Raw genomic sequence first — 21929 nt, 5'->3', positions numbered from 1 at the left:
GAAATACCTGCTGGTTCATGGTGGGTCACACAGAGATATTCTGACAAAGCATCCTTCTGTACAAAATCTGGTTTTGAAATTTAGGTATTTGATGTGTGTGTATTAGAAAACATTTAGATAAAATCTTTTAAGTGTTTAACCTTAGAAGATGTACACACCTCATCCGTTCCTCAGGAAAAAAAATCTGTTAGCAATTAGAAAAATCTGTGTACAAGATTTATGGGAAATCCAACACTTGATTCTTTGCCTTTTCCAGGGTTAAATGTGATTTTGTTCGGTTTCCTCTTAATACAGTTTTCTTGGTTTACTCAATACATCACAGAATGCACCAACACACCATGGCATGTTACCTGGTACTTGTGCTATCCAATCTAGAAGGTATCTTTAAAGAAAGCACCACAGAGTTAAGTTTTTAAGGCTTAGATCAGTTAAAACTAAACCTGCAACTGAATTTTACCATTCAGAAACCAATTTCAGTATTTGCTTTGCAGCTTCTGAACATACTCCAGCAACATTCATCCTTTCTGATCCCACCATGATTGTATTTAGATTTTTCTATCAAGTTAACATTAACCCAAAGAAGACAGAGACATAGCATTGAACTTCTGTTTTAATGGTCTCAAATTCTGTGACAGATTTTTGGTCAAGTTTCCATTTTAAAAAATTTATCGATTTTATAGACTAATAACTTAAACTGCCACAAAACAAATGGTCCACAAACATTCCTTTCCTTCTGAAGCTTTTACGATGCATTGTAATCATTAACCAGTCTTTTACTATTAAACTTAAATGGCCAATTGAGACAAACAGTTCTGAGACCGTTCTTCCACCGATTAAAACTGAGGTGGCAGCTGATGGACAGAATTTTCATTTAGCCTTCTGGGCCTTCTGGGCAGACTTTGTGACCTTGCCAGCTCCTCCGGCCTTCTTGTCAACTGCCTTGATGACACCAACAGCAACCGTCTGTCTCATGTCACGCACAGCAAAACGACCTGGAAACACAAACATCGTTTATGACTTTCGTCCAAGGCTCCATTCCCGCAGCGTTATCCACACAGCAGCAACATGCAATCTGGGGTAGAGTGGGCCAGTACCACTTTAGTGCAGTAAAATGCATGAGACTGGGACAGTGAGACGTAATTATCTGGAGAATACCCCTGTACCCTTGAAGCTGTGGTCCTACTTTGAAGTGTCTGTTGACATCACAGCTTTTGACAGCATTTCAGAAAACACTCCATCCTGAACCAAGAAATTTAAGCAGCATCTTTTCCAGACCCCCAGTATTAACACGTTTTAGGAGATGCCTTACCAAGAGGCGGATAGTCAGAGAAGCTCTCAACACACATGGGTTTGCCAGGGATCATATCAACGATGGCAGCATCTCCAGATTTCAGGAATTTGGGGCCATCCTCCAGCTTTTTGCCGGAACGACGATCAATCTTCTCTTTGAGCTCAGCGAACTTGCATGCTATGTGAGCAGTATGGCAATCCAGCACAGGGGCATAACCAGCGCTGATTTGGCCAGGGTGGTTCAGGATAATAACCTAAACAACCAAAAAGCCAAGTTAACACCTAGTTAATTTTTAGTACTGGTGTGTCCTACACAAAGACTAGGTTTTCACATGCCTACATGTAGGTTTCAGGGCTGTATTTTAAGTGTCTTCAGAGAGCTGTAAATGTTACCTGTGCAGTGAAGCCAGCAGCTTCCATCGGAGGATCATTCTTGCTGTCACCAGCAACATTGCCACGGCGAACATCTTTCACAGACACGTTCTTAACATTGAAGCCGACATTGTCACCAGGCAGAGCTTCACTCAGGGCTTCATGGTGCATCTCAACAGATTTTACTTCAGTTGTAACATTGACAGGGGCAAATGTAACCACCATGCCTGGCTTGAGAACACCAGTTTCCACACGGCCAACTGGTACAGTACCAATGCCTGCAAAACAGAAAACCGGTAATTCAGCTCAATGAATATATGCCCTTACAGGAAAGAACAACATTCTACTTTTACACTTAAAAGCAAAAAAAAAAAAAAAAAAAGAAAGCTCTCAGACAAGAAAACTGCATTCCGGCCCCATGCATTAGCTGTTGCTGGCTACTGAGTGGCATTACAGGGAACACACACCGCCAATTTTGTAGACATCTTGAAGAGGCAGACGCAGAGGTTTGTCAGTTGGACGAGTTGGTGGCAGGATGCAGTCCAAGGCTTCAAGGAGGGTTGTTCCACTGGCATTGCCATCCTTCCGGGTAACCTTCCATCCCTTGAACCAGGGCATCTATAAGAAAAACAAACCCAAGCATAAACTGTCTGCCAATTTTAATGGCACAATACTAGAAATGACCAAGTGGTCTTATCTTAGCATTATCTTGGTATATTATGGCAGAGTGAGAATTTGTGAAATGCTGGGAATTGTTTTTTGACCTTGGCACTTCCAAACATAATTATAAAAAAAAGATGTGCATTTCACTGTTGCATAATTTATCTCCATAACCCTCCAAGTTTTATTTCTTAATATAAACAGATATCAAACCTACGTTAGAGCTAGGCTCCAACATGTTGTCTCCGTTCCAACCAGAAATTGGCACAAAAGCTACAGTGTCTGGGTTGTAGCCAATCTTCTTGATGTAAGTGCTGACTTCTTTGACAATCTCTTCATATCTCTTCTGGCTGTAAGGTGGCTCGGTGGAATCCATCTTGTTGACACCAACAATCAGCTGTTTTACACCCAGGGTGTAAGCCAGAAGGGCGTGCTCACGGGTCTGCCCATTCTTGGAAATACCAGCCTCGAACTCACCAACACCAGCAGCAACGATCAGGACAGCACAATCAGCCTTTGAAAAGAGGACAAAAAACACCCTCATTATAACGCCTGCACATGTGTCAAGACATTAGGGGAACCCCCACCCAGCCAACCCAGGAACAATCTGCCTGAATTCCCAAAGTCTTTAGTTCCATTTACACACCTGAGAAGTTCCAGTAATCATGTTCTTGATGAAGTCTCTGTGTCCAGGAGCATCGATGATGGTGACGTAGTATTTGCTTGTTTCGAATTTCCACAGGGAAATATCAATAGTAATACCACGCTCACGCTCAGCCTTCAGCTTGTCCAAGACCCAGGCATATTTGAAGGAACCCTTGCCCATCTATGGATTAAAATAAAGAAGTTTTTTTCCAAATTTCTTTTTTGATTATGCATTTGCATTTACTTCGAAAAGACCATGCACTGACTGGAGAGCAAACTCTAAGAATAGAAAGTGGTGTTAACCCTGAAAAACGTTACTGCTTGTAGAACAGGACACAAGATACACTTGGCACTACCAGTGAGAGATGCCAACTGTTTTTTGTTATTTAACCTGTTGACAGTTTAGCCCTCTCAACAGCTTGTTAACTGTGCTAACACACCCTTATGATAGATCTCTTGAGCCTGAGTCCAACTATCAAGTGTCCTCTACAAATTTACGCTCTTACTAGTGCAATCCCCGAGATAATCAACATTTTCACTGCCACTCAGCCCAACATTTGCTACATTTCATTCTGTTGTGTGGCTATTAAGACCTATGCTGTTACTACACAGGAAAATAATTATGATGGATGAAGCTTCCTACAAGTTCAAACACCAAAATCCGTACCTTTCACATTTTCAGAACTAAACCTTAGCTACATGCTGAAAAGACCGAAGCTGGGAATTCAGCTTATTTTCCAATTACACAAACATGGCTTTACATCACCTTTCTTTTTCCTAGTCCCACACTTCACATTTTGAGCTTTGCCACCTAACGTAATGGCGGATTCAGCACTTTAGCCCTTGTTCAGCTAGGTGGACCAACTGCAACCAAACCGCCTCCCTGTGGCCACAGCACAACCGACGCGCTTGTTTGGCTACCAGGACAGTCGCACCAAGCTGCCTCCCTGTGGCCACAAAGCAGTTTGCAACTCAAGTTTTGGAACCAAGTCTCTCTCGTTTCATTCCTGAGCCCTGAAATCTTGCCGCATGTCCCAGGCCCACACACCTCAGCAGCTTCCTTCTCGAACTTCTCAATGGTCCTCTTGTCGATACCACCGCATTTGTAGATGAGGTGACCAGTGGTGGTGGACTTGCCAGAATCGACGTGGCCGATGACAACGATGTTGATGTGGGTCTTCTCCTTTCCCATTTTTGGATGTTAGTCAAGTTCTTTCTTTCGGCAAAAGAGAATCGACACCTGGAAACGCCCCATAAAACAAACTGGTCACACTTTCGGTGTGAGCACCCCTACGGCGAGAGCCGGCCGAGGAGCACCAGGCCCACGATGGCGGCGCCGCGTGTACGGTGACCCGGCCGAGACAGGGGCCTGGGCCTGGGCCTCGGCCCCGCCCCGCCGCGGGAGGGGCGAAGCGGGAGGACGCCGGCCGGGAGCCCCTTCGGAGCGCCCCTCTTGTCGCCCCCTCCGGGCTCGAGTTACCCGCGGCGGCCGAGGAGCGGTGCGGCGGCGCGGCGGGGTGACGGGCAGCACGGAGGGCGGGGCCGGCCCGCTCCTTTGTGTGACTCACCCCGCCCGGGCCGCGCGTCCTCCATTTTGTGTTAAGGAGCGGCCATTTTTTTACTCGTGCTCCGTTCCCCCAGCCCCCACGGAAGCCCACGGGCCCCGCCGCCGCCAGCCACGCACCGCGCGTCCCGGCCCCACCGCCGCCCGGAACGCTTTGAAGAGCCGGCCGGGCGCCTCCCGCCCTACGCCGGCATGAGCACGCTGCTCCCCTCGCCCGAGAGGGAAGCGGGAAAGGGGCCGAGGAGAACGATGCGTCGCCACCACCCCGACGTGCACTCTGCCACCTGCCCCCCTCCCGGTGTCCCTCCCTCTCCTTCCGCCTACCCCTCAGACCCCATCCCCAGCGCACCACTTCGCGGTCACCGCCACGCCCGTGCTCGGCTCTAGCCATGCCCCCAGGGCGCGCAGGCCCCCTGCCCCTCCCGCGGTCAGGTCAGGCCCGGCCCGGCCTGCCCCGCGGCCGCATCTCACCTGCAAGGCGGCGGCAAACCCGTAGCGAAAAAGACCGACGGCGTGAACGCCACCCCTTATATACCCTGCGCGGGGGCGGGGTCGGAGCGACACGTCACCACTCCCGGCGGCCCCTCCGCCTCTCCTCGCAGCCCCGCCTGACCAAAGGGCGCTTTCCTCCCCGCCCCGGGGGTGCGTGTCCTAGAGGCCGGTACCGGGATCGCTCCCGTCCCCGCGGGGGCCCTTTCCCCCCGCCTCTACGGGAGCCCCCCGCGGCCTCCCCCGGTTAGCGGGCGTGCTGTGTGCTGCGGCAGCCGCGCCGGCTGGGCGGTGCTGGGCCGTGGTGGGGGAGCGGCGGGATGCCCCGTCCAGCTGCGGGGTCGGAAGCGGCCGAGGTGAACCGGGGGAGTGGGGCAGCACCGAAGGGCGCAGCGGGAACCCCGAGGGCGCCACGCCCTACCCTTAGGCCCCGGGCGGGAGGCAGCGTCACATGTTGCATCACGGCCCGGTCCAGGGGGATGCGGCAGTTGGGGAAAGTCCCTAGGGAGCAGCCCCAGGCAAATGAATTGTGTTTTTCATTAGGGACACAAAAGAACTCGGTCAGCGAGGTGGTGAACGCAGAGTTGGTTGCGCTGGCTAGTTCACCTCTGATACCTGCTTACGATCAGGGAAGGCAAGAACCCCCCGGAGCATCAGTGTTGCAAGTGTCCCAGAAACGGAGGCCCACCTCCTTCGCCAGGAGGGAGAGAGCAGGAATTCCAGGAAATTTACCACGCCGTAATGAGAAAAGAGAGAAAAAAAGGGGAAGGGAAGGGGTTGAGGGAGGAGGGGGGAAGAAGCACAAGCTTTTTATTTTATTCGTCATACCATTAGAGAACAAAATTTGACTTGGCACAGACAACTTAGGCAAAAAGTACAAATCAAGGCGGACACACCTTAAGTATAGATGCATCTGAAGTGTAAACGCATTGAAGAGAATTACTTAAGCATTAAGGATATGGGGCTCTGCAAGGAAACCAGTTGGTAAGAAGTGCCCCTGTACCGTGTTTTCACGTGAGAAAACTGGCAAGCCCTATCACAGTATTTTTGAAATCATGGCAATGAGGAGTCACAGAACAGCTCACCACATCAGAAAAAAAAGCCCTTGTGATTCCATTGGATTGCTTTCTGGTTTACTCGCTCCTAACTGATGTAAGGAACTCCACTGAAAACTCAACATCGCTCATACCTATTAATGTGAAATGGAGCTGATAGGTTGAACAATTATCTGTATTATTTTAAAATGATCTGCAAAGGGAACAAAGCTACATGCTCTGTTTTCTTCTTCAGGTACATTATATGCCTGTGTTAGAAACAGTTACATGTACACAACTATAATCCCATTCATTTGTTCGTATGCTTTTCAGATAGCAGTTGTAAAGCATGGAAAGGGCTTCTTGTTCAAAGCCAAAGAAGAACAACAACAAAGTAAAAAAGCCCCACTTCCTGCATCTACACTTCCACTTGACTCCAAGTTTCTCCAGCTGAGATACAACCATCATCAAATTCCCTACAGCAAGAGCTGTAAACTTAGTATTTCATGGATTGGTATGGAATTGAGTGTTTCCACAATATCTGGTATTTTTTCACATGCAAAATAAAAAAAAATAAAAAAGGTTACATTTTACAAAACAAAATAAAAAAAAGGAATTTGAGAGATGTCACTTCAGAGAAGATGCTGAGTTTAGAATTCACCTTTTACACAAAAATCTGTTTTCACAGTAAAACCTGCAAATAGGTTCCAGTATCATTAAATAGTTTCACTAATTTTTAAGAAAGGATTACAGTCATCAAGTTCTTCCCCTCCTGTATTTCTTTAGTCAGAAAATTAATGATGATGGGAAGCTAGAGATGGTTCAGCTTTCCTCAAAACTAACATAAATGTTATTAGTGGCTGTTATTAGAAGCTGTTATTAGTGAAGACATTGCATGTGAAGACACAGTTACAGAAGGGCAGGAAAATGGAGGTGGATCACTTTCTGGAAGTGGAAATGCATTGCCATAAAGTGATTTAGTGGCTCAGGTTGAGGACCAACGGGTAAAATTTGGTAAGAAAGCTAAGCAGCACTTTTTGGGTCTCTTATAAAGTCAAGACCATTTGTAAATACAGCTGAAAAGCTTTATTATTCAGGATGGTTTGAAGTTAGCTTCTAAGATGTGCATTGCAGTAGGGGGTACTTTTAATGGACTGATCTGTCAAACTAACCATTCTCATAAAAAGGTAGGTTAACACTTTCCAAATGTAGTCAATGACTTGTGCCTCAACAGGGAGAGGAGAAAGGAAATGTTACTGATTTCTCACATGACCCATACTAAACTGCACATTTCTTTTTTGAAGGGGCTTTTATTTTTTAGAAGACTATTTAATAAATAAAGGCACTTAGAACTAAGCATTTCTAAAGATGGCAATTTCTCTGGTGTGTACATAGCTGAAAGCTATGAAAGCTGAAGTTGTTCGAAGAACTTTAACCACAGTCCAAGATTACAACAGTTGTTTTTTTCCCCACCTTCATTTCTTTGAGTTTTCAAAAGAATGTTATTGTTTCCTCTTTAATCTGTCTAATACATGCTCTTATTCTCTCAACAACTAATATATCTCTCATTGTCTTTTCTATTAGTGGAACATTCCCATTATCAATTTCACAAATATTTATACAGCTGGGGAGCTTCAGATATATCAGTAGCCTCACGCAATTCAGTGGAAATGCATTCTGAAGAATCCTCTCAGCTAGCACAGACAGACACACACTGGACTGCATCCTGTATGCAAAGAGCCTGTTAAAAATTTCTGATTTTGTTCATTTGGAAAAGCTCATCTCTTTGGTATGAAACACTAAAGAAGAAACAGAAATAAGAGGTTTTAAGAAGTCAAGGTCTTTCAGGCTTTGGAATAGTGCTTATTAAATCCAGACTGACTGCAGAAATAGGAAGACTTTGTGGAGAAAAATTACTCATTCTCCCTCGACCACTGGTGAGCATAAGCTATGTCCACATATATCTCCAGTGTAAGAACACACAGAGGGGTTCACTAAAGCATTTCTAATGTAGGAACCTATAGAATAGCCACTATTTAAAAAAGGGGTTTAGATCTCAGATCAAGTGATATTAAAATGAAAGCTATGCTGTCAGTATACATAAGCCAAATATTCTAACTTAAAAAAAAAAAAAGTTAACTGGATTTGAGATCACAGAAACTACTGTAGCATTACTTTCATTTTAGCATGAGGCTCCACTGCATACAGAATGTGCTCTAAGCTTAGAACACAGTCACAACCAGTGAAATCATTCTAGAGAATAAAGATGTGCTCACTGAACATCTCTGTTTTAACTCTCTTCCACATACATGTGGAAGTGGGATTTTTTTGGTTGGACTCCTGCACAAAGATGAAGGTAACTAGTGCTTATACAAGTATTTTATCTGCAAAGAACAAGGTCATTCAGGAGTGTAAGCAAAATGAGTTAATAAGCACAAAACTTTAAACACGGATCTGATGAACTATTTATCAAGCTTACTATATATGGAAGAGGCACCAAGATTTCTTGAGGGCACTTTTAGGAAATTACCAATAGTAACTGGTCATTAGCAAAACCAGATTCTAGTACTAGCATTATTTAGTAATACAATTAACCCCCTACTTATTGTGAAATGCTTTCTAATACCTACATTAACAATTATCATTGTAATTAGTCCAAATGTTCGACATAAAATATAGCATGAGCACATACAGCTTTACTTGCATCTGTAAGTGCTCTTCAATGCACCAATTCTTAATAGAAATAAAAAGCACCTACATCTGTTTATGAAATATTTTCCCTCCGTGATCCTAATGTTTATTATCAGATATTACAATCATCTGTTTAATAAATAAAAGAACAACTAATAGAATAAAGGTGTTATTCATGTATGAAAAGATTCAATATAAGCCCCTCTTAAAAAAAAAAAACCCAAATAAATGGTTTAACTGAACTGGGCGAGGTAATCTAAACTACTTGGGAAAAAAGCTACTTTTGAAAGTTATTTAGCTCTGTACTACTAGCTGATATTTTTATATAAGTAAAATCACTTGGCAAAAGAAAAAGACAACAGTAAATACACCTTAACTTACGGTCTTAGGAGACAACAGAGAACAAACTCTTTCATCCTTGGAAGTCTTTTAAAGCCTGGATAAAGCCCTCAACAAACTTGTCTGATCTCACAGCTGAGCTTGTTTATAGGTTCAGAAAATAAGGTCTTACAGTAGGAGGTAAAAGTGGCCTTCAAAACTATTGAGAGTGCTATCGGGATGAAGCAGCAGCTACAATTTCAAAGGCTTCTAAATAACTCAACATGAGCCCCTTAAAAAGGCATTGTTCCTCCTAAAACAAAGTTTCCTACCATTCCAGTTACAGCAGGTGAGGGACTGTCCCCTAAGCATTAGTCTGCTTTAAAAGAAGTCCTTTGGACAACCTTTTCAAACCACATTTATCCACAGCATGAGAAGGTTCATTTATGTTGAATATTTAGTACCAGTTGATCCTAATACTGAATGTTTAGTGCCAGTTGAACTGAGATGCTGAAGGTTTATGGTCAGACAGAGTGGGTGTGCTGCAGATGTGACCAGGACTAACAGCAGTATTTAAATCTCTGCTCTATTCTCTAAACCTCTGTTGAGGTCTGCATTACTGAGCTAGAAAATGGAAATATCTGATTTAGAGTAGAAGTGTCGTACGCAAGGTGGCTGCTTCAATAAGACTGTTCTGGAAATGAACAGTGAATGGGAAGGTACATACAAACAACTACAGGACTTCATATCCAAGAAGTAATTCCTCCTTTAGTTTAACCAAAATGTTCACCTGACAAAGCTTCATATACTTCATTAGTGCTAGGCTAATTTACACCAGCTGATGACCTGGCTCCAGGCAAAAAGCAGGGTTACTAGACACCAACGCAGAACAAAGGTGAAGGGCTGATGAAGTAACCACCGTTATGGAGAAACAATATAATTTGTTAAACTGTTCTGTGGTTTTGCATTAGTGTTTTCTACTAGCAAACAGGTCACAGCATTTGCTCCTCTTTCCTAAATGGAATCATGTTTTTGCTATGTCCTACCACCTTTTGGACACCCTACATGAATGGTAAGCCCTTCTAGGAGTTCAATTCAAAGAATACCCTAAATAGAAGAATAAAATTACATATATATATATATATATATGAAATAGTGCACTGTGTATAAATAAAATGTCCATTACTCAGCATAAATCGCTGGACAAGGGGAGTTTGGATCTTGTTCTCAATTTATCATGAACTTCCCAAATTCTATTTTAAAGCTCTGGTCTCTTCTGCTAAAAATTATTTTGCCAAAACCAACACATTAATCCTTTTGTGCTCATAAGCCTGTGATGAAACCTTTTTGTGGGACCTCAACTCCTCACCCACTGACCATGCATTTTAGAGTTCTCCTCTGAGCCTTCACAGGAATTGAGCTTTCCTCCAACAGCTTTGCTAAATGTCCACTCATATGGTTAATTTTGCTGTCTCTTAGTGTAGTAGGTTTGGAGCTGGCCTGTGCTCTTAGCAAGCTGGAAGATCATGAACAGAAAACCTGTAATTCCCTGCTGTCACCTTGTAGACTTTTTGCATTCCCCCCTTTCTGCCTCTCCTACTGACCCAAGTAAAGACAAGTTTTCAAGGAGGAAGACAAAGTCTAGCAGTAGATTCCTAGAAAGGGGTTTATATGAATCAAGGAAACCTGAGATACAGCTTTTGAGAGAGAAACATAAAGCTGATTTTGGTGCAGGCTGCAAAAGTATGCAAAAATTTTTGACAACAACAGATTTGGTGGATAGATAGGCCAAAGGAGGAAGAAGGGCTAGTAAGGATGGTGCAGACACATCCAGCTTTTCAGCTGAAGGGCCATCCATTGTTCTGTCTGTCTTGACACTGCTATGATTTTGAGTCTTGGCATCACTCCAGCCATAGGATCAGTTTCCACTGCAATCACATGTACATCGTTCTCACTATGGAGTAAGTGCAGTAACCAAAAGTGGTGCAAGTCAAGTCATTTAGAAGCTTTGCTCAGATTTAGTGTATATAGCATACATTTATTCAATTAATTCAGACTCTATACGATTAAAGTTTAGAAAGATTTCCAAGAAGGATTATGGGAATAAATCTAGATCTGGAAAAGTACTTATACTTTACCTGTTTAATCTATACTAAGTTACTGAAAGGCAGTTTGGCTTAGTCTCCAGAATTCCACATGACAGAAAATCCTATAAAAGAAGAATCACAAGTCTGGGCACAAAGACATAAGAAGATTCAAGATTGTTGGTAGTGAAGTTAAGGTAGAAATAGAAGCCAATTATTTGTAACTGGCAATGAACAGTGAGAACAACTTGCTAAAAGTAGTAAGCCAACAGATGAAAAAGTGCTCAATATTTAACAATGTAAGTAAAAAAACCCCAAACACAACGAAAGAGAAAGAACTTGACTGGGGGAGAGGGAGAACAGAAGGTGTCATTTACTTAAAATGCTGCCTTTGGTTTTAGTTAGCTAACTCCAATACAGTCTCTTTTTGACCAGATGAAGCTATCTCAGAGCCACTACTGGTTACCTTTGAAAACTATGGAAAGGGAAGGTTCCAGAACACTGGAAGAATAGAGAGAAAAAAAAAAAAAAAAAAGCCTCCCTAAATTAGGGAAGCGGTGGGAAGAGAAGAGAAAAAAGAAAAGAAAAAAGAGAAAAAGGAAGAAAGAGCACACGCATGAGCTGATGAGACGGGCAGTTACGGAACAGTTGGTCTGATTTCAATTCCTGGAATAATATATTAGAACAAATTAACTATTTTTAGAAGAGAATAGGTTGATAAGTAACAGCCCCAGACTTGCTAGGAGCAGATTGCATCAAACTAATCTTTCCTACTGTGACAGGTTTAACAGGCTCATGGATGGGGGATGTGGATATCATTTAACTTAAGGGAAGACTTGACACTCCTTACAGGCAACTTGCATAAGTAAGCTCAGCAAATACTGGGCAAATTGGACGTGCAGGAGACCATCTGAACATGACACATGCACACAGCAATTGCCAATAGCACTATGAAAGGTTGTAACAAATCAGTTTCTGTGGACACAGACATTATTCCACCATATAAACATACAGTTATAAATACGCTCAAATGTAACTTTTAAATTGCACACTTGGAAAGGGCTAAGCACTTCAAACATAATTCACAGTAATGCAAGTTAGAGAAATGGCCTAAAATAATTAGGAAATAAATCAAGGTTAATATTTGTACTTTTAAAGGAAGCAGCTAGCCAGCAGGCCTGTAGAAAAGGACATGGGGTTAAAAATGGATCACAAACTGAACATGGGTCAACACTGCCATACTCTTGTGAAAAAAGCAAACATACAGAGATATGTAAATGGAAGTTCTGCAAGATACGTAAAGTAAACCTCACACTCTACTTAGCACTAGTTAAAGCCTCTATCGGTATACTTTGTCCATCTTAGGCACTGTGCTTGAAGAGACAAAACCTAGAGACAAAAACACTTGAACAGACTCTGGGGGCAGCTGGTAGAACCCCATCATTACCCAACTTCTACAAGCACCTATTGAAGTGTTTCAAGTACTAATACTTCCTGAGCTATAGAATCATAGAATAGTTAAGGTTGGAAAGGACCTTAAGATCATCTACTTCCAACCCCCCTGCCATGGCCAGGGACACCTCACACTAAACCATGTCACTCGAGACTGTCCAACCTGGCCTTGAACACTGCCAGGGATGGAGCATTCACAACTTCCCTGGGCAACCCATTCCAGTGCCTCACCACCCTCACAATAAAGAACTTCTTCCTTATATCCAATCTAAACTTCCCCTGTTTAAGTTTTAACCCATTACCCCTTGTCCTATCATTACAGTCCCTAATGAAGAGTCCCTCCCTGCATCCCTATAGGCCCCCTTCAGATACTGGAAGGCTGCTGTGGGGTCTCCACGCAGCCTTCTCTTCTCCAGGCTGAACAGCCCCAACTTTCTCAGCCTATTTTCATACACGAGGTGCTCCAGTCCCCTGATCATCCTCGTGGCCCTTCTCTGGACTTGTTCCAACAGATCCATGTCCTTTTTATGTTGAGGACACCAGAACTGCACACAATGCTCCAAGTGAGGTCTCACGAGAGCAGAGTAGAGGGGCAGGATCACCTCCTTCGACCTGCTGGTCACGTTCCTTTTGATGCAGCCCAGGATACGGTTGGCTTTCTGGGCTGTGAGCGCACACTGCTGGCTCGTGTTCATTTTCTCATCGACCAGCCCCGCCAAGTCCTTCTCTGCAGGGCTGCTCTGAATCTCTTCTCTATATAGAATCCAAAAGTCGCTTGAAACTTTAATTTGCACAGATTTACATTACTTAGAAGACCTGTGTGCTCATGGATGAATTTCTTATACCATAATTCCAGCCCATATTGTTTAGCTTGGTAAGGAAATCTCCCTAGGACTTTAATGTGCTTGTATCTGCTGATAATAAACCTTTTTAGTTATAGTAGTCACATCTGAATAGAAATTCACAAATACTTTATCGCTAATCATGCATCTCACTGTATAAATTCCATCTTCCACACAGGATGAATAAGTGCATTTTATTGAAAACCGAAAAGCTAGCCTAATGTAACTAAGAGAGAGGTGTGGAAGGAAATGGAATTGTCAGTCCTAAACTCTAACCAAGGAAGAGTCAGGCTAAAAACGAAAGGTGGGAGAAGAAATGTTGTACCACAAACTCCTCCTGCCACAGCATATGGCAGGTTATGCTAGAGCTGTTAGGAACCGAGTTGATTCCTGACATGATGTTAGAAAGCATTCAGTCAGTACTAGTTTCTTATCAAAATGAAATGCTGGGAAACATGTTTGGTTTCTCCAGCAGTTTCTAAACAACCACCAGAAGAATGCTAAAAAGCAATGCACGTGACTTTCCCACAGACACTGATTCCAGAACAGGAGCTATCAGCTAACTATTATTATGGGGGAGGTCAGTCTGTACACGCTGCTACTCCTTACAGTCCCATCGGTAAAATACTTGCGAAAAACAGCAGCTGTGGTTCTGCAAAGCAATCCACAGAGGGATGGCATCTCAGGGGTTAAAAGCTTGTACCACACTTGTACAGACTTCAGCCCATTTAAACTGGGCAAAGGTTTTGAGTCAGCTTTCTGCACGCAGGCCAAATCTCACAATGAGAGGGAGGCAAGGCTGACATGCCATGCCATGCCATCAGGACACCACAGTGACAGAAGATATGGAGAGGAAGAGAGATGAGGGGAATACAAACTGTAAAAGGCTGATGCTTGAGCTTAGACATGCGGCTATCCCAGAGGGAAGAATAAACTTAAAACACATAAAAAAAAAAAAAAGAAAAAGGATGACACTACAACTTAGAAAAAGATGGCAAACTGATATGAGCGAGTTGTGTTACTGTCCACTGGTGCCTGAAACAGGAACCTTTCTACTCTTGGCAGGAGACAGTGTACTGCTGAAACTGTGAATAGCAACCAAGGGTCCCCCTGAGCAACGCAGGAAGACCTAGAGGAAGAGCTACCTTAGTTACTGGGCAGTCTCCATATCACAGTCCCTGCAATTCCTAAGGCGACCTGAAGTATAAAGCACATACTGAGTTTTTGACAGTATGACAGCATCAGGACAGATATTAAATCACCTCCCAGCTATTTGATACACATACACTGTCATTCACCATAGAAAAACCTAATTGTGTGCACACATTACGTACAGATAAAAGTATTAAGAAAACACGAAAGTACTGGCTCCCCCACTTTCCCCCAACTTAATGGGGTCCCCCGCACCGTCTCAGGTGGGGATGCATGTGTATGTGTGAGTGACATGGCAGTTGTAAAGAAATGTTACTTTTTAGAAAGTAAATATTAGCTCCTTCTCTAAATTTAGCTCTGTAGAGTCATTCGAGACAAAGCGCAGTATCGCTATTTATGGGAAATAGTCTACACTTGCTTTGCAAGCTAACGCTGTCCCATTTACTTCACAAAGCTGGGCAGTGAGTCATGTTACCCAGCAACTTTCACACACCCATAAGAACTAAGGAAGCAGAAATTCTTGCTCACTTGCTTTCCCCTTTCCTTCTGGGATATTCTTGAGAAACAGCATCCACTAGCAACAGTTCAGAATAATGACATTCCTATGAAGCAGGCGGGAACTGGTGTGGGTAAAATAAGCTGTAATATAGAGAATATGAAAGGAAAAAGAAAGGCTCTTCCAAAATAATTTTTTAGTTCCTTCTCTTAAGCTTACATCTGAGTTCAGCAATTTGAAAGGTGTTATTCCATGTCAAAGCTAAACCTATGCAGCTGAATACCTGCCATAAGAATTGCTTCTCTCCTCTATCCAAAGATTTTCTGCATTGGATCTTGAAAGAGGTGAAAGGGGAGGGAAAGCAGTGAGGCTATCCAAACAAAAGGTTGCTGTTGTCTATTCAGTCACCTAGTTGACCAAATTGACTCCATGGCTACATAATCTCCAGATTCAACCCAGAAGCAGCAAGATCCATCATTTAGGTGGCATGGCTCAGTTACATCAGTTTACCTTCAAAATGAAGTTGCACTCTTACTTACTCACTTGACTAAGCTATGTGGCCATTATAACCATCAAGGCTAATTTAGGGTTTGTCACATACCACACACATACCTAAGAAGTCCGGACCTGCATTTCATGCTTAAACCTTGTGAAAATACCACTTTCAAAAAGATTCTGAGCACTTTTCCATGGCAAGTCTATTTCTCCACTACTAATTCTTAAATATTTGTTATTCAGCAGACAAGTTAATGGTAATATGCACAAAATAAGAATTATAATTAACAACTTCATCAGTTTACAACATTATATTACTTTTCACTGTGTGCATGAGTAGGTAAGGTCAGATCATCTTAGTCATCTTTGTATGATCCTAACCAGGAATTGTATGTTGCTCTTTTCTATACTGGTTTGGGTTTTTTTCTCTCTTTTTTCTTTCTAAACACATGTACAATGTCTGCTAACAGGGGATTTGGACTTAAAGGGTAACATCTTAAAGCATACAGGCAACAACAGATAATACCCAGGCACTCCCATTGATCTGTTAATGGTAATATGTGACAATTACATCCGATCATGTGTTGTTCACTTTCTACTCAATTAACTCTTCTAGTATTTTGAATAAGAAACAATTGCAGAAGCGCTGAAGTGAATCCAGAGTTTTCTGTTTTACTGAATTTGCTTAGTGGTTTTGAAAAAATAAATGAATAAAGGAACAAAACAAAAAAAAAAGATGAAGAAAAAGTTATTCACCACCATGATCTTATGCCACACCTTAGAGAAGCCAAACCAGGTTTTTGTCATTTCAAGTGGGTTAAACATACATACCCTTTAAACAGTAGTTGACAATATTCTGTCATGTGTATTCTTAAGTAGCTTTGTAAAAACATAACAACCAAATATGCTTTCCATTTCAATTTTACAAACCACTCCATTCTTCCACATTTTCTCTCTTCCAGACATAATGTATTTTGATATCCAGTGACTGCCTGAAGCACAGCCTAGGGAGGGGGAGGGGAAATCACTGCAGAAGAGCTGGAACAGTGAATTTTTTTGGATGACAAGTCCAACTACCCCGGGGCTTTTTTAAAATGCAGTATAAAACCAAAATTATGACCATGATCTGTGCCACGGCTTTCAAATTCTGATTTCAGCCAAAGCAGCAAAGTTTTCAGACTGTTGCTGAGGCCTCTCTGCTGTCTCCCAGAATGGCAGCTGTGAAGTGTCTCACGTACTTTCTCTCTCTGGGTAGGCTCAGAGAAAGGGAATGCAGACCACGCCTGGAACACAGGCAACACCTATATCACATTTACCAGAGGCCTCTTCTATTCTCCATAGACTATAGAGGCATCTCCCAACAGTTACCCATTTATGAATGAGGCCAGAGTACTCTCGTTTTAAACGTAGAAAGTACAGATTAATTCAAATTGAAAGAGAAAAGAGAAACCACAAACCTGTGCAAAAAAAGAGCCCAAATCTGTTTTTCACTATGCATATTACCAAAGATATCCAGCATAACATACAGCATATCACCCTTATCTTACCTTAACATAAGCACAGGACAGTTTGAAGTGGCTCTATCTAGCTACTCTGAATACGACAAAATCGCTCCTGCTACTCTCCAAGCAGCAGTGGAACTGGTTTCCAATGGTTATTAAGGTAAACCACGGTGATGAAGCATGATTTACAATCCTGTCGTTCTTATGACATGCTAGGCAAGTCTCAGTCCAGAAGTGCCCACAAGGTTTAAAAAAAATGATCTGTCATCACTGCACTTGAGTGTCAGTATACAGTTCTCAGTTACCTTCTAACAGACACATGCCAGAGGTTTCAAAATAGACACAAAATTCCCAGTGCATGAATTAGTGAGCATGTCTCATATTACTGCAGCTGGAGCTGCAAGCACATCTATCAGTATAACCACATTTTTTCTGGTTAATTCGAGGCACATATAGTTCATGCTGCAGTGCTACATTTGTTGAGAATGTAACAGAAATGTCAGATTTGTTTGTTTGTTTGTGTTTTTCTAAAAAAGACAGCACACATACACAAAGTAGCCATCCTGAGCCCTTTTTCCCATCAGACCAGAGAAAGCAAGAGCACAGAGTACAGCCCTGCCTACCAGGAAGTCACTGAGTCACCATTAGCAGTGAAAGTGAGATGAAATGCAGATGAAAATGTAAAACTAGCCCCAGGTGCAGTGATTTTAAGGTTTTCACCTCCATAGCTTGGTGGAATAAAATGGCAGAAGATTGGTCACCAGAGATAAAGAAAAATTAACTAGAATAAATTTATCACTTGGCTTTAGAAGTCACAAACTTACCAAAACTCTACAGACAACTAACCTGCACTGGGAATTACTGTGAGCAATACCACTTGCAGTATACGATACACAGACTTCAGTCTTTGAATTTCCTCCTTAAGCCATACAGTTAACCCAGTGTACCTATACATGCTCTTTCTCATATTTTATACTGATTGTTGAATTTTGTTTTAAAAGTGAATAGCTGCAATGTGTGGATGTTAAAAATTTGAAATTAAGAATAAAAACTAAATTAGAAATAACAACTAAGTTAGGAATAATAACTAAAAACTAATTATTAGTGACAGTCACATCACTGACCCACATTCTGTGAAAAAAAAATAGTTTGTGTACTATTTTCTTTTTCCCAAACACCAAGCAGAATGACGCTGTAATGGAAATCTAGTTATCAATTTGTCACTTTACTGAAAGAAAACCCAGACTTGCATCATACTGATATCTGTAAAAATTTGTCTTCTTTAAATTAGCTGACATATCAAACATGAAGCTGATTTTGTGCAGACAACAGATACTCCACTGCCCAGACACCTTTGCTGTAAGAAGCGTTACCTTGTGGCTGGAATCCCTTTCCCAGTGATACTGCTTGTTGTTGTGCCAGAGCCCCCTAGTTTGTGCCTTCATAAAAATTAGCCAGCATTTAGCTTTCAGTTCCCTTCCTTTGTTACTTATTTTCTAGAGACAGAAGGGGAGAACATTCTACAATGGAACCAACTGTAGATTTAGTCTGACAAAGAAAAATAAACCCCTTCACCTTCACATCTCAGCTACCTAGTACTGAAAGCACACAAATCTGCTAATCCAAGAGTCACAAGCCAATTGCTGCTGCTTCTAAAGCTTTGGGGCTGAAGACCCTCATCTGCATGGTACAGAGGCTTTGAAGAACAGCAAGTCACTCAAAGTACATGTTCCCACTCTCCAACTGCCTCCCGCTATCTCTTCCAAGTAGCTGTCTGTTATGCTACACAATCTAATGAACAAAGGCAACAAGGCACTATAATGCCAAGATACTTTGGAAGAGTTTGAAGCCACTCAAATGGAAAACACTGGACATGTAAAGACTACTTTTTTATACTTCATTATCATAACATTAATATATCATTAACCAGTACATTTCTGCCTACCTATTTAAGGTTTTTTTTTCCCTCTGAAGGAGGCAAGTAGGTCTGCCTACTCAAAGCTTCACGGAACTACCACTGGGCCTCTTTCCTTTTGAGGATGATAATAAGGGTTAGGGTTCAATGTGAAGCCATTTTCATTTAAAGCAAAGGCTTCAGGACACAATTACAGCTGGAGATGGTGATTTCAAACAAACTGCATGTGGGGGTGGAAGGGCTTGAGCGGATACTTCAGGGCACGACTGAAGCCTATTGGGAAGGTTTGGTTCATTTCTTTACCAATAGTTCTCAGATCAAAATCAAATACAGTAAAGGCAAAAAGTGAAATTAAATAATCTTCATTGACTGAACTAATTCACTTGCCGATCTTAGGATTTTTGAAGAATCAGCATTTCATGAGAAACTATTTCCATACGATTGCCTTGACTCCTTATACTGCCTTATCTGTACTGTCCTCTGTGCCTTCTCCTACATGTGGGTGAACTGCCTGCTGGGTGTCCGGTAGGAGAGGCGTGCTGGCTGAGGGCAGCTGTGCTGGGGCAGAGGCCTGCCATGGCTCCCCATGTTGTTGCAGAAGCATGCACCAGCTCAGCACTGCCCTGTTACGCACTCTAAATCCCTGCTTTTGTATTTCCTCGCTGCCAGAGATAGCTGCTCTGAACAGCAGCCTCCTTGCCTGGTGCACTGAGAAAGAAGTGTACAACCACACAGTTATACATCATGACTCAGCTAAAAAGACACAAGTCAAACAGCAGCCTCTTCACAACAACAGGAGCTGCATATTAACCATCCATCTGTACGTGCGGTTGTGATTTTGAGTCATATTTTGTGATTCAGAAGAATTAAAAGAGGCACAGAGGAAGAGGAAACCTGTAGAGAGATTTATTTTTTCCTCCCACAGGAAGACATCTGCCTTTGTGAAAGTGTGTTTGTACAGGCTGCACATTCTCTGAGCAGTGAAACTTTCATGTGGGCTTCAAAGTGACACACTTACTATTGAACTTTCATTGAGCAGAAGCAGACAGATGGATTTAGTTTGGAATTTTGTTTTGGTCTGTTGCCTTTTTTTTTTTTTTTCTTTTTACCATTAGATCCTCAGTTAGAAGTGAAGCCAGCTGCTTATACTTCAATTCCAGCAATTCAAACTGGTTGCTTGCGTTTTGACTGCTTGTTTAATACAGTTGGTATTTCAATGGTCAAAATAACCTTTGAAGTTAGCTCCCCATCAAGAGGGGAGCTGGGGCGGAGGAATCACAGATTCTGTGGGTTGTGATTTTAGTGTTTTCTTAGACTGATTGAAGAAGACTGCTCTGGATTGATTTTCATAGCCTGTTTCAATAAGAAGGGATAATTTGAATCCCAAGAATTTAGCAATGCATGCAAAGTTACAGATATCTGTTACATCTGAGCTTCAGCAAATGCATTTTGCAGACACTTTGGGGTACTCAAAGCCTCCGCTGCTGCCCAGCTCTAGAGACAGTTCTGCCCACTGTATGTCCACTTTTTACATAAAAGGTGCTTGCTGCACACAGGCAGCTACACAGACCTTTGATATACAGCTGCTTGGTACCCTTGTTTTCTTTCTCAACATTTCACAGCTCTACAAACATCATGCAGTTCTTGTCAGCTCCTGAGGATGACAGGACTGATGAGGTGGGCTGTTCACAAAAAAAGCTGCCTATTTTCTCTTAAAACATGGAGTAAGTGCTGATTACTTAATTCTACCCACCCCACCCCCATACATGATAGAATGGGGAACAAGGCTGATTTCCATCCTCTCCCTGCAGGAACTCAAGCCCACTTCTCCCATGGGATGGAGAGTTTAAGCCCATGACAGAACAGTGGTTTCTGTTGTTGTCAACATATGCTTTACTAGTTAGGAATGACAACACAGTTTTGTCACATGCCATCTCCTTTGCAGTTTTAGCTTTAGATCATATTACAGAAAAATACTTTAGCAGATGCTTAGCCCTCAAGAGCTGCTTAAAGTACCACTGGCATCAACACGAATCTATGGAGAGATGTTAAATTAACACCACTATCCTTGTTGAATATGTTTCCACAATATGAGCCTTCTTTATGCTATGTACCTCTTGTATTTTCCCATTTTCTCCACTTCCAAAACCATGCAGAGATAATTAGCAATTCTACCAGCTGTATATTAACAATTCAAATATCTTGATTTCCCATTCTTTCCACACAAGGGCTTTTGGGCTAAAGCAGAAACTATTTTCATTGCAGAAAATATTAACGTAACTGCACTGGAAGCAGATTCCAAAATATGTACATCTCTAAAACTGAAAGAAAAGAGAGAAGACTGCACTAACTAAACATTTCAGACAAGAAATTTGGCTTTTCCATAGCCATTCCAAATGATTTTATAGTTCAACTTACAGCTGAACTAGTTACCCAGTTATGGATATTTTAAAAAGCCCTTCATCTTCCAGTCTCAGACCTTTAATCAGACCTGCTGACTGCAGGAGCAGTTCTTGACTGTGCAAAACACATGCTAGTTATGATGAAGGTAATGACAGAGACCTGATGGCAAATCTGACTGTGTCAAATAATTAATTCCTCTATAATTGCTATGGGCTTTATTTTCCATCCTATCCGAACAGAGCAACATATTATTACATCTTTTCTACGGGACAGCAGAAATCATCCTCCCCTCCCCCTGGAGTTATTATGTACCTTCTCAGCTGAACAAAGACAACTATGCAAGGTACACTGACCACACATAGCATGCAAATCTGAAAGCATTGCAAGTCAGTCAAGTCAAAACCAGATTTCACTTACAGATGTTTTGTATATTTACACAGTTTAATTTTAAGATCCTTCCTGAAGACAGGCATTTTTGATGTTACTGTTTTTTTCTCTCCCCATCTCTCCTCCTGTCCCTTCATG

The 21929-nt window shown here is 42.2% G+C and overlaps 1 protein-coding gene across 1 annotated transcript; it reads right to left on the bottom strand.

Moving 5' to 3' along the window:
• Window positions 1-592: 592 nt before the first annotated feature.
• On the bottom strand, window positions 593-5148 carry EEF1A1 (eukaryotic translation elongation factor 1 alpha 1). Its single transcript, XM_061358519.1, has 8 exons — window positions 5003-5148; window positions 4016-4207; window positions 2969-3148; window positions 2540-2836; window positions 2130-2280; window positions 1684-1940; window positions 1310-1544; window positions 593-992 (listed from the first exon to the last, which is right to left on the bottom strand). The coding sequence occupies exons 2-8, from the start codon at window positions 4157-4159 to the stop codon at window positions 868-870; spliced, it is 1389 nt and encodes a 462-aa protein (XP_061214503.1). The 5' UTR covers window positions 4160-4207; window positions 5003-5148; the 3' UTR covers window positions 593-867.
• Window positions 5149-21929: the final 16781 nt, after the last annotated feature.

Source organism: Neopsephotus bourkii, unplaced genomic scaffold (genome assembly GCF_033783945.1).
Source record: "Neopsephotus bourkii isolate Nb327-2 ecotype Australia unplaced genomic scaffold, CSIRO-AGI_Nbou_v1 NB_947, whole genome shotgun sequence".
In the NCBI taxonomy this organism is placed as follows: Eukaryota; Metazoa; Chordata; class Aves; order Psittaciformes; family Psittacidae; genus Neopsephotus; species Neopsephotus bourkii.
Note: the sequence above shows the minus strand (reverse complement) of the source record. Positions and strands in the feature narration are given on the sequence as shown.

What these genes read in the sequence shown, in the direction of transcription:
- EEF1A1 (XM_061358519.1), bottom strand. Translation starts at nt 4,159, where the DNA reads ATGGGAAAGGAGAAGACCCACATCAACATCGTTGTCATCGGCCACGTC. An exon ending in TGATTACTGGAACTTCTCAG is followed by an intron (nt 2,837 to 2,968) that starts GTGTGTAAATGG and finishes CTCTTTTCAAAG; the next exon opens with GCTGATTGTGCTGTCCTGAT. An exon ending in CTGCTGGCTTCACTGCACAG is followed by an intron (nt 1,545 to 1,683) that starts GTAACATTTACA and finishes TTGGTTGTTTAG; the next exon opens with GTTATTATCCTGAACCACCC.